This window comes from Coregonus clupeaformis, chromosome 40 (assembly GCF_020615455.1).
Source record: "Coregonus clupeaformis isolate EN_2021a chromosome 40, ASM2061545v1, whole genome shotgun sequence".
Classification (NCBI taxonomy): Eukaryota; Metazoa; Chordata; class Actinopteri; order Salmoniformes; family Salmonidae; genus Coregonus; species Coregonus clupeaformis.
In genome coordinates this window covers 9,511,269-9,525,018 of record NC_059231.1, presented here as the reverse complement: position 1 = coordinate 9,525,018, position 13,750 = coordinate 9,511,269, and the positions used below count along the sequence as shown (strand labels likewise).

Below are 13,750 nucleotides of genomic sequence, written 5' to 3'. Positions count from 1 at the left end.
TAACAGTTACAGCACTGTACCTCGCTAAACCCTTCAACACCAGTCTGGTATGGGTCGTTTCAGCACTGTACCTCGCTCTACCCTTCAACACCAGTCTGGTATGGGTCGTTACAGCACTGTACCTCGCTCTACCCTTCAATACCAGTCTGGTATGGGTCGTTACAGCACTGTACCTCGCTCTACCCTTCAACACCAGTCTGGTATGGGTCGTTACAGCACTGTACCTCGCTCTACCCTTCAACACCAGTCTGCTATGGGTCCTTACAGCACTGTACCTCGCTCTACCCTTCAACACCAGTCTGCTATGGGTCCTTACAGCACTGTACCTCGCTCTACCCTTCAACACCAGTCTGCTATGGGTTGTTTCAGCACTGTACCTCGCTCTACCCTTCAACACCAGTCTGGTATGGGTCGTTACAGCACTGTACCTCGCTCTACCCTTCAACACCAGTCTGGTATGGGTTGTTACATTACTGTACCTCGCTATACCCTTCAACACCAGTCTGGTATGGGTCGTTACAGCACTGTACCTCGCTCTACCCTTCAACACCAGTCTGGTATGGGTCGTTACAGCACTGTACCTCGCTATACCCTTCAACACCAGTCTGTTATGGGTCGTTACAGCACTGTACCTCGCTCTACCCTTCATCACCAGTCTGGTATGGGTCGTTACAGCACTGTACCTCGCTCTACCCTTCAACACCAGTCTGGTATGGGTCGTTACAGCACTGTACCTCGCTATACCCCGTCAACACCAGTCTGCTATGGGTCGTTACAGCACTGTACCTCGCTATACCCTTCAACACCAGTCTGCTATGGGTCGTTACAGCACTATACCTCGCTCTACCCTTCAACACCAGTCTGGTATGGGTCGTTACAGCGCTGTACCTCGCTATACCCTTCAACACCAGTCTGGTATGGGTCGTTACAGCACTGTACCTCGCTCTACCCTTCATCACCAGTCTGCTATGGGTCGTTACAGCACTGTACCTCGCTAAACCCGTCAACACCAGTCTGGTATGGGTCGTTACAGCACTGTACCTCGCTCTACCCTTCAACACCAGTCTGGTATGGGTCGTTACAGCACTGTACCTCGCTCTACCCTTCAACACCAGTCTGGTATGGGTCGTTACAGCACTGTACCTCGCTCTACCCTTCAACACCAGTCTGGTATGGGTCGTTACAGCACTGTACCTCGCTCTACCCTTCAACACCAGTCTGGTATGGGTCGTTACAGCACTGTACCTCGCTCTACCCTTCAACACCAGTCTGGTATGGGTCGTTACAGCACTGTACCTCGCTATACCCTTCAACACCAGTCTGGTATGGGTCGTTACAGCACTGTACCTCGCTCTACCCTTCAACACCAGTCTGGTATGGGTCGTTACAGCACTGTACCTCGCTCTACCCTTCAACACCAGTCTGGTATGGGTCGTTACAGCACTGTACCTCGCTAAACCCTTCATCACCAGTCTGGTATGGGTCGTTACAGCACTGTACCTCGCTATACCCTTCAACACCAGTCTGCTATGGGTCGTTACAGCACTGTACCTCGCTCTACCCTTCATCACCAGTCTGGTATGGGTCGTTACAGCACTGTACCTCGCTCTACCCTTCAACACCAGTCTGGTATGGGTCGTTACAGCACTGTACCTCGCTATACCCGTCAACACCAGTCTGCTATGGGTCGTTACAGCACTGTACCTCGCTATACCCTTCAACACCAGTCTGCTATGGGTCGTTACAGCACTATACCTCGCTCTACCCTTCAACACCAGTCTGGTATGGGTCGTTACAGCGCTGTACCTCGCTATACCCTTCAACACCAGTCTGGTATGGGTCGTTACAGCACTGTACCTCGCTCTACCCTTCATCACCAGTCTGCTATGGGTCGTTACAGCACTGTACCTCGCTAAACCCGTCAACACCAGTCTGGTATGGGTCGTTACAGCACTGTACCTCGCTCTACCCTTCAACACCAGTCTGGTATGGGTCGTTCCAGCACTGTACCTTGCTCTACCCTTCAACACCAGTCTGGTATGGGTCGTTACAGCACTGTACCTCGCTCTACCCTTCAACACCAGTCTGGTATGGGTTGTTACATTACTGTACCTCGCTCTACCCTTCAACACCAGTCTGGTATGGGTCGTTACAGCACTGTACCTCACTCTACCCTTCAACACCAGTCTGGTATGGGTCGTTACAGCACTGTACCTCGCTCTACCCTTCAACACCAGTCTGCTATGGGTCCTTACAGCACTGTACCTCGCTCTACCCTTCAACACCAGTCTGCTATGGGTCGTTTCAGCACTGTACCTCGCTCTACCCATCAACACCAGTCTGGTATGGGTTGTTACAGCACTGTACCTCGCTCTACCCTTCAACACCAGTCTGGTATGGGTTGTTACATTACTGTACCTCGCTCTACCCTTTAACACCAGTCTGGTATGGGTCGTTACAGCACTGTACCTCGCTCTACCCTTCAACACCAGTCTGGTATGGGTCGTTACAGCACTGTACCTCGCTCTACCCTTCATCACCAGTCTGGTATGGTCGTTAGCACTGATACCTTCAACACCAGTCTGGTATGGGTCGTTACAGCACTGTACCTCGCTCTACCCTTCATCACCAGTCTGGTATGGGTCGTTACATCACTGTACCTCGCTCTACCCTTCATCACCAGTCTGGTATGGGTCGTTACAGCACTGTACCTCGCTCTACCCTTCAACACCAGTCTGGTATGGGTCGTTACATCACCCTAAAACTCCCCCTGTCTACTTCCCTACTTAGTGGTAGAAGAATGAGATAGTTATACTCAGGCAGAGACATAGACGGCTGCTTGGCACCATATGGTCTGTTCCCGTGGGCCCAAGGACCCCTCTGAGTGCTTTAGCTCATTAATATTACTTTGAGGAGGGGCATCCCAAATTATATTATTTTGAGGAGGGGCATCCCAAATGATATTATTTTGAGGAGTGGCATCCCAAATGATATTTTGATCAGGGCCTGATAGTGTAGGCCTCCTGTAGCTCAGTTGGTAGAGCATGGCGCTTGCAACACCAGGGTTGTAGGTTCGATTCCCACGGGTGGGCAGAATGAAAAATGTACGCACTCACTAACTGTAAGTCGCTCTGGATAAGAGCATCTGCTAAATGACTAAAATGTAAAAAAATATAAAAGTGCACTATATCGGTTACTGGGTGCCATTTGGGAGGCAACCAAAGCAACTCCGAAAGAAGTGCAGACTTAATAAATATGATCAGGTCCATTAACTAATTAGAAATATTAAAATACTTTAAACAAATGTCAGAGAAGGAAGGGAAGCAGGCAGCCATGGCTGATTTAATAGCACTGTGACAACATGCCAATTTCTTTCTCTTCAAATATCCAAAGTTAGCGAAAAATAAATAAAAAAACTGCTTCAGTGGCAGTTCATAAATAAAACACATGTAGATAAATTAAATAAAGTAATTGATTAAAACTGCGAGGGCAGCAAGCTTTGAGCTGTGTGGATATATAGATCACAGGAGTATGCTGCAATGGAGAGCTGGCTGGGACAAATCAAACAGCTGTACAACATAATTACAATGGGCAAAATATATGCACTGTATTTCACATGAGATGAGACCCAACAACATGGTTGTGTTATAGAGTGGAACATGAGATGGGACCCAACAACATGGTTGTGTTATGGAGTGGAACATGAGATGGGACCCAACAACATGGTTGTGTTATAGAGTGGAACATGAGATGGGACCCAACAACATGGTTGGGTTATAAAGTGGAACATGAGATGGGACCCAACAACATGGTTGTGTTATAGAGTGGAACATGAGATGGGACCCAACAACATGGTTGTGTTATAGAGTGGAACATGAGATGGGACCCAACAACATGGTTGTGTTATAGAGTGGAACATGAGATGGGACCCAACAACATGGTTGTGTTATAGAGTGGAACATGAGATGGGACCCAACAACATGGTTGGGTTATAAAGTGGAACATGAGATGGGACCCAACAACATGGTTGTGTTATAGAGTGGAACATGAGATGGGACCCAACAACATGGTTGTGTTATAGAGTATGAGATGGAACCCAACAACATGGTTGTGTTATAGAGTGGAACATGAGATGGGACCCAACAACATGGTTGTGTTATAGAGTATGAGATGGGACCCAACAACATGGTTGTGTTATAGAGTGGAACATGAGATGGGACCCAACAACATGGTTGGGTTATAGAGTGGAACATGAGATGGGACCCAACAACATGGTTGGGTTATACAGTGGAACATGAGATGGGACCCAACAACATGGTTGTGTTATAGAGTGGAACATGAGATGGGACCCAACAACATGGTTGTGTTATAGAGTATGAGATGGGACCCAACAACATGGTTGTGTTATAGAGTGGAACATGAGATGGGACCCAACAACACGGTTGTGTTATAGAGTGGAACATGAGATGGGACCCAACAACACGGTTGTGTTATAGAGTGGAACATGAGATGGGACCCAACAACACGGTTGTGTTATAGAGTGGAACATGAGATGGGACCCAACAACATGGTTGTGTTATAGAGTGGAACATGAGATGGGACCCAACAACATGGTTGTGTTATAGAGTGGAACATGAGATGGGACCCAACAACATGGTTGGGTTATAGAGTGGAACATGAGATGGGACCCAACAACATGGTTGTGTTATAGAGTGGAACATGAGATGGGACCCAACAACATGGTTGTGTTATAGAGTGGAACATGAGATGGGACCCAACAACATGGTTGTGTTATAGAGTGGAACATGAGATGGGACCCAACAACATGGTTGTGTTATAGAGTGGAACATGAGATGGGACCCAACAACATGGTTGGGTTATAAAGTGGAACATGAGATGGGACCCAACAACATGGTTGTGTTATAGAGTGGAACATGAGATGGGACCCAACAACATGGTTGTGTTATAGAGTATGAGATGGAACCCAACAACATGGTTGTGTTATAGAGTGGAACATGAGATGGGACCCAACAACATGGTTGTGTTATAGAGTATGAGATGGGACCCAACAACATGGTTGTGTTATAGAGTGGAACATGAGATGGGACCCAACAACATGGTTGGGTTATAGAGTGGAACATGAGATGGGACCCAACAACATGGTTGGGTTATACAGTGGAACATGAGATGGGACCCAACAACATGGTTGTGTTATAGAGTGGAACATGAGATGGGACCCAACAACATGGTTGTGTTATAGAGTATGAGATGGGACCCAACAACATGGTTGTGTTATAGAGTGGAACATGAGATGGGACCCAACAACACGGTTGTGTTATAGAGTGGAACATGAGATGGGACCCAACAACACGGTTGTGTTATAGAGTGGAACATGAGATGGGACCCAACAACACGGTTGTGTTATAGAGTGGAACATGAGATGGGACCCAACAACATGGTTGTGTTATAGAGTGGAACATGAGATGGGACCCAACAACATGGTTGTGTTATAGAGTGGAACATGAGATGGGACCCAACAACATGGTTGGGTTATAGAGTGGAACATGAGATGGGACCCAACAACATGGTTGTGTTATAGAGTGGAACATGAGATGGGACCCAACAACACGGTTGGGTTATAGAGTATGAGATGGGACCCAACAACATGGTTGGGTTATAGAGTGGAACATGAGATGGGACCCAACAACATGGTTGTGTTATAGAGTGGAACATGAGATGGGACCCAACAACACGGTTGGGTTATAGAGTATGAGATGGGACCCAACAACATGGTTGGGTTATAGAGTGGAACATGAGATGGGACCCAACAACATGGTTGTGTTATAGAGTGGAACATGAGATGGGACCCAACAACATGGTTGTGTTATAGAGTGGAACATGAGATGGGACCCAACAACATGGTTGTGTTATAGAGTGGAACATGAGATGGGACCCAACAACATGGTTGTGTTATAGAGTGGAACATGAGATGGGACCCAACAACATGGTTGTGTTATAGAGTATGAGATGGAACCCAACAACATGGTTGTGTTATAGAGTATGAGATGGGACCCAACAACATGGTTGGGTTATAGAGTGGAACATGAGATGGGACCCAACAACATGGTTGTGTTATAGAGTATGAGATGAGACCCAACAACATGGTTGGGTTATAGAGTGGAACATGAGATGGGACCCAACAACATGGTTGTGTTATAGAGTATGAGATGGGACCCAACAACATGGTTGGGTTATAGAGTGGAACATGAGATGGGACCCAACAACATGGTTGGGTTATAGAGTGGAACATGAGATGCGACCCAACAACATGGTTGTGTTATAGAGTGGAACATGAGATGGGACCCAACAACATGGTTGGGTTATAGAGTGGAACATGAGATGGGACCCAACAACATGGTTGGGTTATAGAGTGGAACATGAGATGGGACCCAACAACATGGTTGTGTTATAGAGTAAAAAGCAATGATCCATTAGTATGAAATCCAAGATGTCCATCTAGCTAGTGTTCTGTGAATACCATGCCAATCATTGTCCAATTAGTCTACAGTTCGAGAGTGCTCCGTCCATTACACTGGGCCTGCTGGGCTGGGTCAGATGGTCTCTCTCTCTAGGATTTACTAGAAGTTTCTAGACCAAGACATTAGGATTTACTAGAAGTTTCTAGACCAAGAGATTAGGATTTACTAGAAGTTTCTAGACCAAGACATTAGGATTGACTAGAGGTTTGTATACCAAAACATTAGGATTTACTAGAAGTTTCTAGACCAACATATTAGGATTTACTAGAGGTTTCTAGACTAAGACATTAGGATTTACTAGAGGTTTCTAAATCAACACATTAGGATTTACTCACTCTCTCATTTGGTAGGTTTAAAAAGAAAGAAAATAGGATCTGTAATTTAGTAGGAGAATGTCCTTTGACAGTGGGAAGGAGTTAGATCTAATGAGATGGCAGGTATCTCAGATTAGCGACTGTGCAATAGAAATGTAATGATCATTTCAGTTTGAGCTGACATACAGTATGCAGTGCTTACCATGAATGCAGTCTCCGCTAACGAGGAAATATTACCTTTAAATCTAAATCACGCCGCAACGCTGAACTTCCGCGATACGGATTGAATTAAGCCCTAGTTTAAGGTCTCTATGCTCTATTTGATTTATTACCAATGGATCTCTATACTCTATTTGATTTATTACCAATGGATCTCTATACTCTATTTGATTTATTAGCTTTAGGTTTCAATAAGGAAAATGGCCTTTCACAGAGGGATTGGAGGTAAAGACAGTTGCACCAAACCACCTGGCAGGTAACCCACAGAATGAGTAACATGACTATATATGGTCATACAGCTGCCTTGATCCCAGCAATGCAATGTAACATTAATAAACAGTGTAACATTAGAACGCAAAACGTTAAGCTAAAAATCAGAAGTGACATTTTGATAGGAATAACAAATTAACTTCAACATTCCATGTCTCTAAAATGGACCAACTGTTGTCCTCGAGACTTGAAATGGATTCTTAGGACAAGAAACAACTCCAGCACATTCAGTGTGTCTATGAATGATGTAGTACTTCTGTCTCCTATAACACTATCACAGCTCTGTAGTACTTCTGTCTCCTATAACACTATCACAGCTCTGTGGTACTTCTATCTCCTATAACACTATCACAGCTCTGTGGTACTTCTGTCTCCTATAACACTATCACGGCTCTGTAGTACTTCTATCTCCTATAACACTATCACGGCTCTGTGGTACTTCTGTCTCCTATAACACTATCACAGCTCTGTGGTACTTCTATCTCCTATAACACTATCACAGCTCTGTAGTACTTCTATCTCCTATAACACTATCACAGCTCTGTGGTACTTCTGTCTCCTATAACACTATCACAGCTCTGTGGTACTTCTATCTCCTATAACACTATCACAGCTCTGTAGTACTTCTATCTCCTATAACACTATCACAGCTCTGTGGTACTTCTGTCTCCTATAACACTATCACGGCTCTGTGGTACTTCTATCTCCTATAACACTATCACGGCTCTGTGGTACTTCTATCTCCTATAACACTATCACGGCTCTGTAGTACTTCTATCTCCTATAACACTATCATGGCTCTGTGGTACTTCTGTCTCGTATAACACTATCACGGCTCTGTAGTACTTCTGTCTCGTATAACACTATCACAGCTCTATCATACAGCTCCATTACACTCTGTTGAGAAATCTCAGGGACCAGAGGTATGTTCAATAACTCAACAACACGGTTGAGGTACGTTCAATAACTCAACTACAGAACAACAACCCAGTTCCAACAACATGCTTATACTTTATCTCAAGTCCTATTAAAACACACCCTCTCATCAACATGTAAAATATCAACACAGCGGGCAAAGCTGGTAAAGAGGACACAATTTGACCAGCTTTGCCCGCCGAGAACAACACAACAATTGATAAAAAAACGAATGAACAAATGTAAAACAGTCATGTAAAAGAGTAGAGCGAGGACGATGTGATGTGATTAGTAAAAGAGGTACATTTGTCACTCTGACGAGCCCTGTACCCTCCCAGCGTTAAGGTATGTCATGAGAATGGAGGGATGGAGGGATGGAGGGTGTCTGACTGTCTCAGAGAGTATAGGCTGTCTAAGGCAGCTTCAGAAGACTGTTGCATATAGTAAGAAAACAAATATTGTCTCCATTGATAGGTGTGCCAATGCAGTTAGTACAGGATTGTCTCGATTGCTTCAGTCCTTCATAAAGGAAATAAAACATTAGTTTATAATAATATATATAATCAGACACAAGCAAGTCCATCATCCAAGCAAACTGAAACATGGACCAGAGTTCTCTCCACAGTCAGGAGGAAGGTCAAACAAAATAGAAATATGTCATACCGACATACCTCCCTCTCCCCTGATTCCTTCTTCAAGAGCAGCAGATCTCAGTTTGTCATGCTAGGTGGAGCATCAGCATCTCTCTCTCTCTCTCTCTCTCTCTCTCTCTCTCTCTCTCTCTCTCTCTCTCTCTCTCTCTCTCTCTCTCTCTCTGTTTAACTCCCCACTGAAAGATTAAGGGCCCGTCCCAAATGGCACCATATTCCCTATATAGCACACTACTTTTGACCAGGGCCCATGGTGCACTATATAGGGATTAGGGTGCCAATTGAGACGTACACTCATATTCCGAATCCCATCTTTCCCAGAAACCCTTTGGAGGAGTCGGGCTGCCGCTAAGGGTTCTGGCTGGATGTTCTGGACGTAAACAAGCTCAATGAAACAGGAAGCACATTATCACAGCGAACCCTTCCACGTCCTGTCTTAAAGCCACACAGCAGCAGCTCCGCTAGGAGAGAGGCTAAAGGGAAACCAACGATATCATCCACAGCTGCACCTTTTCTGCACCTTTTCTGCACCTTTTCTGCACCTTTTCTGCACCTTTTTGCATTCCTTCACAGAGGCAGCATCATAAGCCTGTAGCATCATTAGCCTGCTGAAGCCGTTTCTGCACCTTTTTTTTGCTCGTAATGTTTTTTTCTTTTCTTCAGAGACAGCAGATTCCAAACAGTCAGACCAGATCGTTCATTCACGACATCACCTGAGGGTGTCTGTAGATATCTGAGGGCAGGTGTGTGTCTGGTTCAGTCTGCCCTGCCCTGTCACAGTACTGTCTCTCTCAGTGTGTCTGTTGAACCTGTCTCCCTGTCTGTCTCCCTGTCTGTCTGTCTCTGTGTCAGACATAGTCAGCACCGGGAGCTCCGATGCTCGTCCTCCTTCTCCAGCCTGATAGACAGCATGGGCTCTATTGGAGGGGCGGTGGGTCCTGCCAGCCCCAGCCCAGACAGAGGGCCTCCGTTGGGGTAGTGGGCTGACATAACACCCCTAGGCCCGGGGTAGTGGTTGTGGTTAGGCCCGGGGCCGTAGTGGCTGCTGTGGAAGTGGGTACTCTGGTAGGACACCGAGTGCTGGCTGTTCTTCTTGGCCGCTAGTTGGTAGCGGTGGCAGCAGAGAACCATGACCAGAGTGAATGAAGCCAGGAGTAACAGGGCCCCAACGCCAGCCATTACATAATACCAGTAGGGGGGGATGGGCTGCACTGACACCTCTGTGTCTACTGTGGGCTCACTGGCACCAGGAAGAGCTCCCCCTGGTGGTAGACAGAGACACAGAGAGTTGGCTTGGGAGGTAGAGATGAAGGGCAGGACAGGCATGCAGCAGAGTGCAGACCCTTCTGTCTTTTAACAGGCCGCATTATATAGATTTATTTATTTGTGTCTTTTACAAACAAAACAGACATAATGCTGAACATAGACAAGCAGAGGCTCATGCTGATGGCATTGCTGGGGTTGGATCTTTGATTGGTAAAATGCATTGCAAAGTCAGTTTTATGCAGCTATAATTTTGGAGATGATCAATCGTTCGTTGTGGGGAGCGTCGTGCAGGTTTTTTTTACGGCAGATTCGGACTATGACATAGCCTGAGAAAGAGTGAATCCATTATATAGCCTGCTATAAATGCTTGTTTGGTCATTTCAATATATTTTATTATGACCTTGGTGTAAAAAAACTGACATGTACCAATACTGAATTCACTGGACAGAATTCAAACAAAGAAAATCTGGCTACACAGTTCAAACAACCTCTTTCAGGTGTTATCATAGATCATAGCTTTGATTTGAGTGATTCCAGGTGTTATCGTAGATCATAGCTTTGATTTGAGGGATTCCAGGTGTTATCATAGATCATATCTTTGATTTGAGGTCTTTCAAGTTTTACCATAGATCATAGCTTTGATTTGAGGTCTTTCAAGTTTTACCATAGATCATAGCTTTGATTTGAGGTCTTTCAGGTGTTATCATAGCTATGATTTGAGGTCTTTCTGGTATTATCATAGATCATAGCTTAGATTTGAGGTCTTTCAGGTGTTATCATTGATCATAGCTTTGATTTGAGGTCTTTCAGGTGTTATCATAGCTTTGATTTGAGGTCTTTCTGGTATTATCATAGATCATAGCTTAGATTTGAGGTCTTTCAGGTGTTATCATTGATCATAGCTTTGATTTGAGGTCTTTCAGGTGTTATCATTGATCATAGCTTTGATTTGAGGTCTTTCAGGTGTTATCATTGATCATAGCTTTGATTTGAGGTCTTTCAGGTGTTATCATAGATCATAGCTTGATTTTAGGTCTTTCAGATGTTATCATGCTTCGATTTGAGGTCTTTCAGGTGTCATCATTGATCATAGCTTTGATTTGGGGTCTTTCAGCTTTTATCATAGCTTTGATTTGAGGTCTTACAAGTTTTATCACAGATCATAGCTTTGATTTGAGGTCTTTCCGCTTTTATCATAGCTTTGATTTGAGGTCTTACAGGTTTTATCACAGATCATAGCTTTAATTTGAGGTCTTTCAGGTGATATCATAGATCATAGCTATGATTTGAGGTCTTTCAGGTGTTATAATAGATCATAGCTTTAATTTGAGGTCTTTCAGGTGTTATCATAGCTTTGATTTGAGGTCTTTCAGGTGTTATCATAGCTTTGATTTGAGGTCTTTCAGGTGTTATCATAGCTTTAATTTGAGGTCTTTCAGGTGTTATCATAGCTTTGATTTGAGGTCTTTCAGGTGTTATCATAGATCATAGCTTGATTTTAGGTCTTTCAGATGTTATCATGCTTCGATTTGAGGTCTTTCAGGTGTCATCATTGTTCATAGCTTTGATTTGAGGTCTTTCAGCTTTTATCATAGCTTTGATTTGAGGTCTTACAAGTTTTATCACAGATCATAGCTTTGATTTGAGGTCTTTCCGCTTTTATCATAGCTTTGATTTGAGGTCTTACAGGTTTTATCACAGATCATAGCTTTAATTTGAGGTCTTTCAGGTGATATCATAGATCATAGCTATGATTTGAGGTCTTTCAGGTGTTATAATAGATCATAGCTTTAATTTGAGGTCTTTCAGGTGTTATCATAGCTTTGATTTGAGGTCTTTCAGGTGTTATCATAGCTTTGATTTGAGGTCTTTCAGGTGTTATCATAGCTTTAATTTGAGGTCTTTCAGGTGTTATCATAGCTTTGATTTGAGGTCTTTCAGGTGTTATCATAGATCATAGCTTGATTTTAGGTCTTTCAGATGTTATCATTGCTTCGATTTTAGGTCTTTCAGGTGTCATCATTGATCATAGCTTCTATTTGAGGTCTTTCAGCTTTTATCATAGCTTTGATTTGAGGTCTTTCAGGTTTTATCACCGATCATAGCTTTGATTTGAGGTCTTTCAGCTTTTATCATAGCTTTGATTTGAGGTCTTTCAGGTGTTATCATAGATCATAGCTTGATTTTAGGTCTTTCAGATGTTATCATTGCTTCGATTTGAGGTCTTTCATGTGGCATCATTGATCATAGCTTCTATTTGAGGTCTTTCAGCTTTTATCATAGCTTTGATTTGAGGTCTTACAGGTTTTATCACAGATCATAGCTTTAATTTTAGGTCTTTCGGGTGATATCATAGATCATAGCCATGATTTGAGGTCTTTCAGGTGTTATAATAGATCATAGCTTTAATTTGAGGTCTTTCAGGTGTTATCATAGCTTTGATTTGAGGTCTTTCAGGTGTTATAATAACTTTGATTTGAGGTCTTTCAGGTGTTATCATAGTTTTAATTTGAGGTCTTTCAGGTGTTATCATAGCTTTGATTTGAGGTCTTTCAGGTGTTATCATAGATCATAGCTTGATTTTAGGTCTTTCAGATGTTATCATTGCTTCGATTTGAGGTCTTTCAGGTGTCATCATTGATCATAGCTTTGATTTTAGGTCTTTTAGCTTTTATCATAGCTTTGATTTGGGGTCTTACAGGTTTTATCACAGATCATAGCTTTGATTTGAGGTCTTTCCGCTTTCATCATAGCTTTGATTTGAGGTCTTACAGGTTTTATCACAGATCATAGCTTTAATTTGAGGTCTTTCAGGTGATATCATAGATCATAGCTATGATTTGAGGTCTTTCAGGTGTTATAATAGATCATAGCTTTAATTTGAGGTCTTTCAGGTGTTATCATAGCTTTGATTTGAGGTCTTTCAGGTGTTATCATAGCTTTGATTTGAGGTCTTTCAGGTGTTATCATAGCTTTAATTTGAGGTCTTTCAGGTGTTATCATAGCTTTGATTTGAGGTCTTTCAGGTGTTATCATAGATCATAGCTTGATTTTAGGTCTTTCAGATGTTATCATTGCTTCGATTTTAGGTCTTTCAGGTGTCATCATTGATCATAGCTTCTATTTGAGGTCTTTCAGCTTTTATCATAGCTTTGATTTGAGGTCTTTCAGGTTTTATCACCGATCATAGCTTTGATTTGAGGTCTTTCAGCTTTTATCATAGCTTTGATTTGAGGTCTTTCAGGTGTTATCATAGATCATAGCTTGATTTTAGGTCTTTCAGCTTTTATCATTGCTTCGATTTGAGGTCTTTCATGTGGCATCATTGATCATAGCTTCTATTTGAGGTCTTTCAGCTTTTATCATAGCTTTGATTTGAGGTCTTACAGGTTTTATCACAGATCATAGCTTTAGTTTTAGGTCTTTCAGGTGATATCATAGATCATAGCCATGATTTGAGGTCTTTCAGGTGTTATAATAGATCATAGCTTTAATTTGAGGTCTTTCAGGTGTTATCATAGCTTTGATTTGAGGTCTTTCAGGTGTTATAATAACTTTGATTTGAGGTCTTTCAGGT

At 43.2% G+C, this 13,750-nt stretch overlaps 1 protein-coding gene across 3 annotated transcripts in view; it reads right to left on the bottom strand.

The window, feature by feature from the left end:
- Positions 1–13,750, bottom strand: part of nrp2b (neuropilin 2b) — a 216,114-nt gene that overhangs the window by 15,139 nt on the left and 187,225 nt on the right. The window contains exon 17 of one of the 3 annotated variants that reach the window (XM_045212068.1): positions 6,325–10,169. The exons of the other annotated variants lie outside the window; for them this stretch is intronic. Within the exon in view, the coding sequence (XP_045068003.1) occupies positions 9,766–10,169 (404 nt within the window). The 3' untranslated portion in view covers positions 6,325–9,765. Of the gene's footprint in view, positions 1–6,324; positions 10,170–13,750 lie in introns of those variants that run through there. 3 annotated transcript variants of the gene reach the window in all.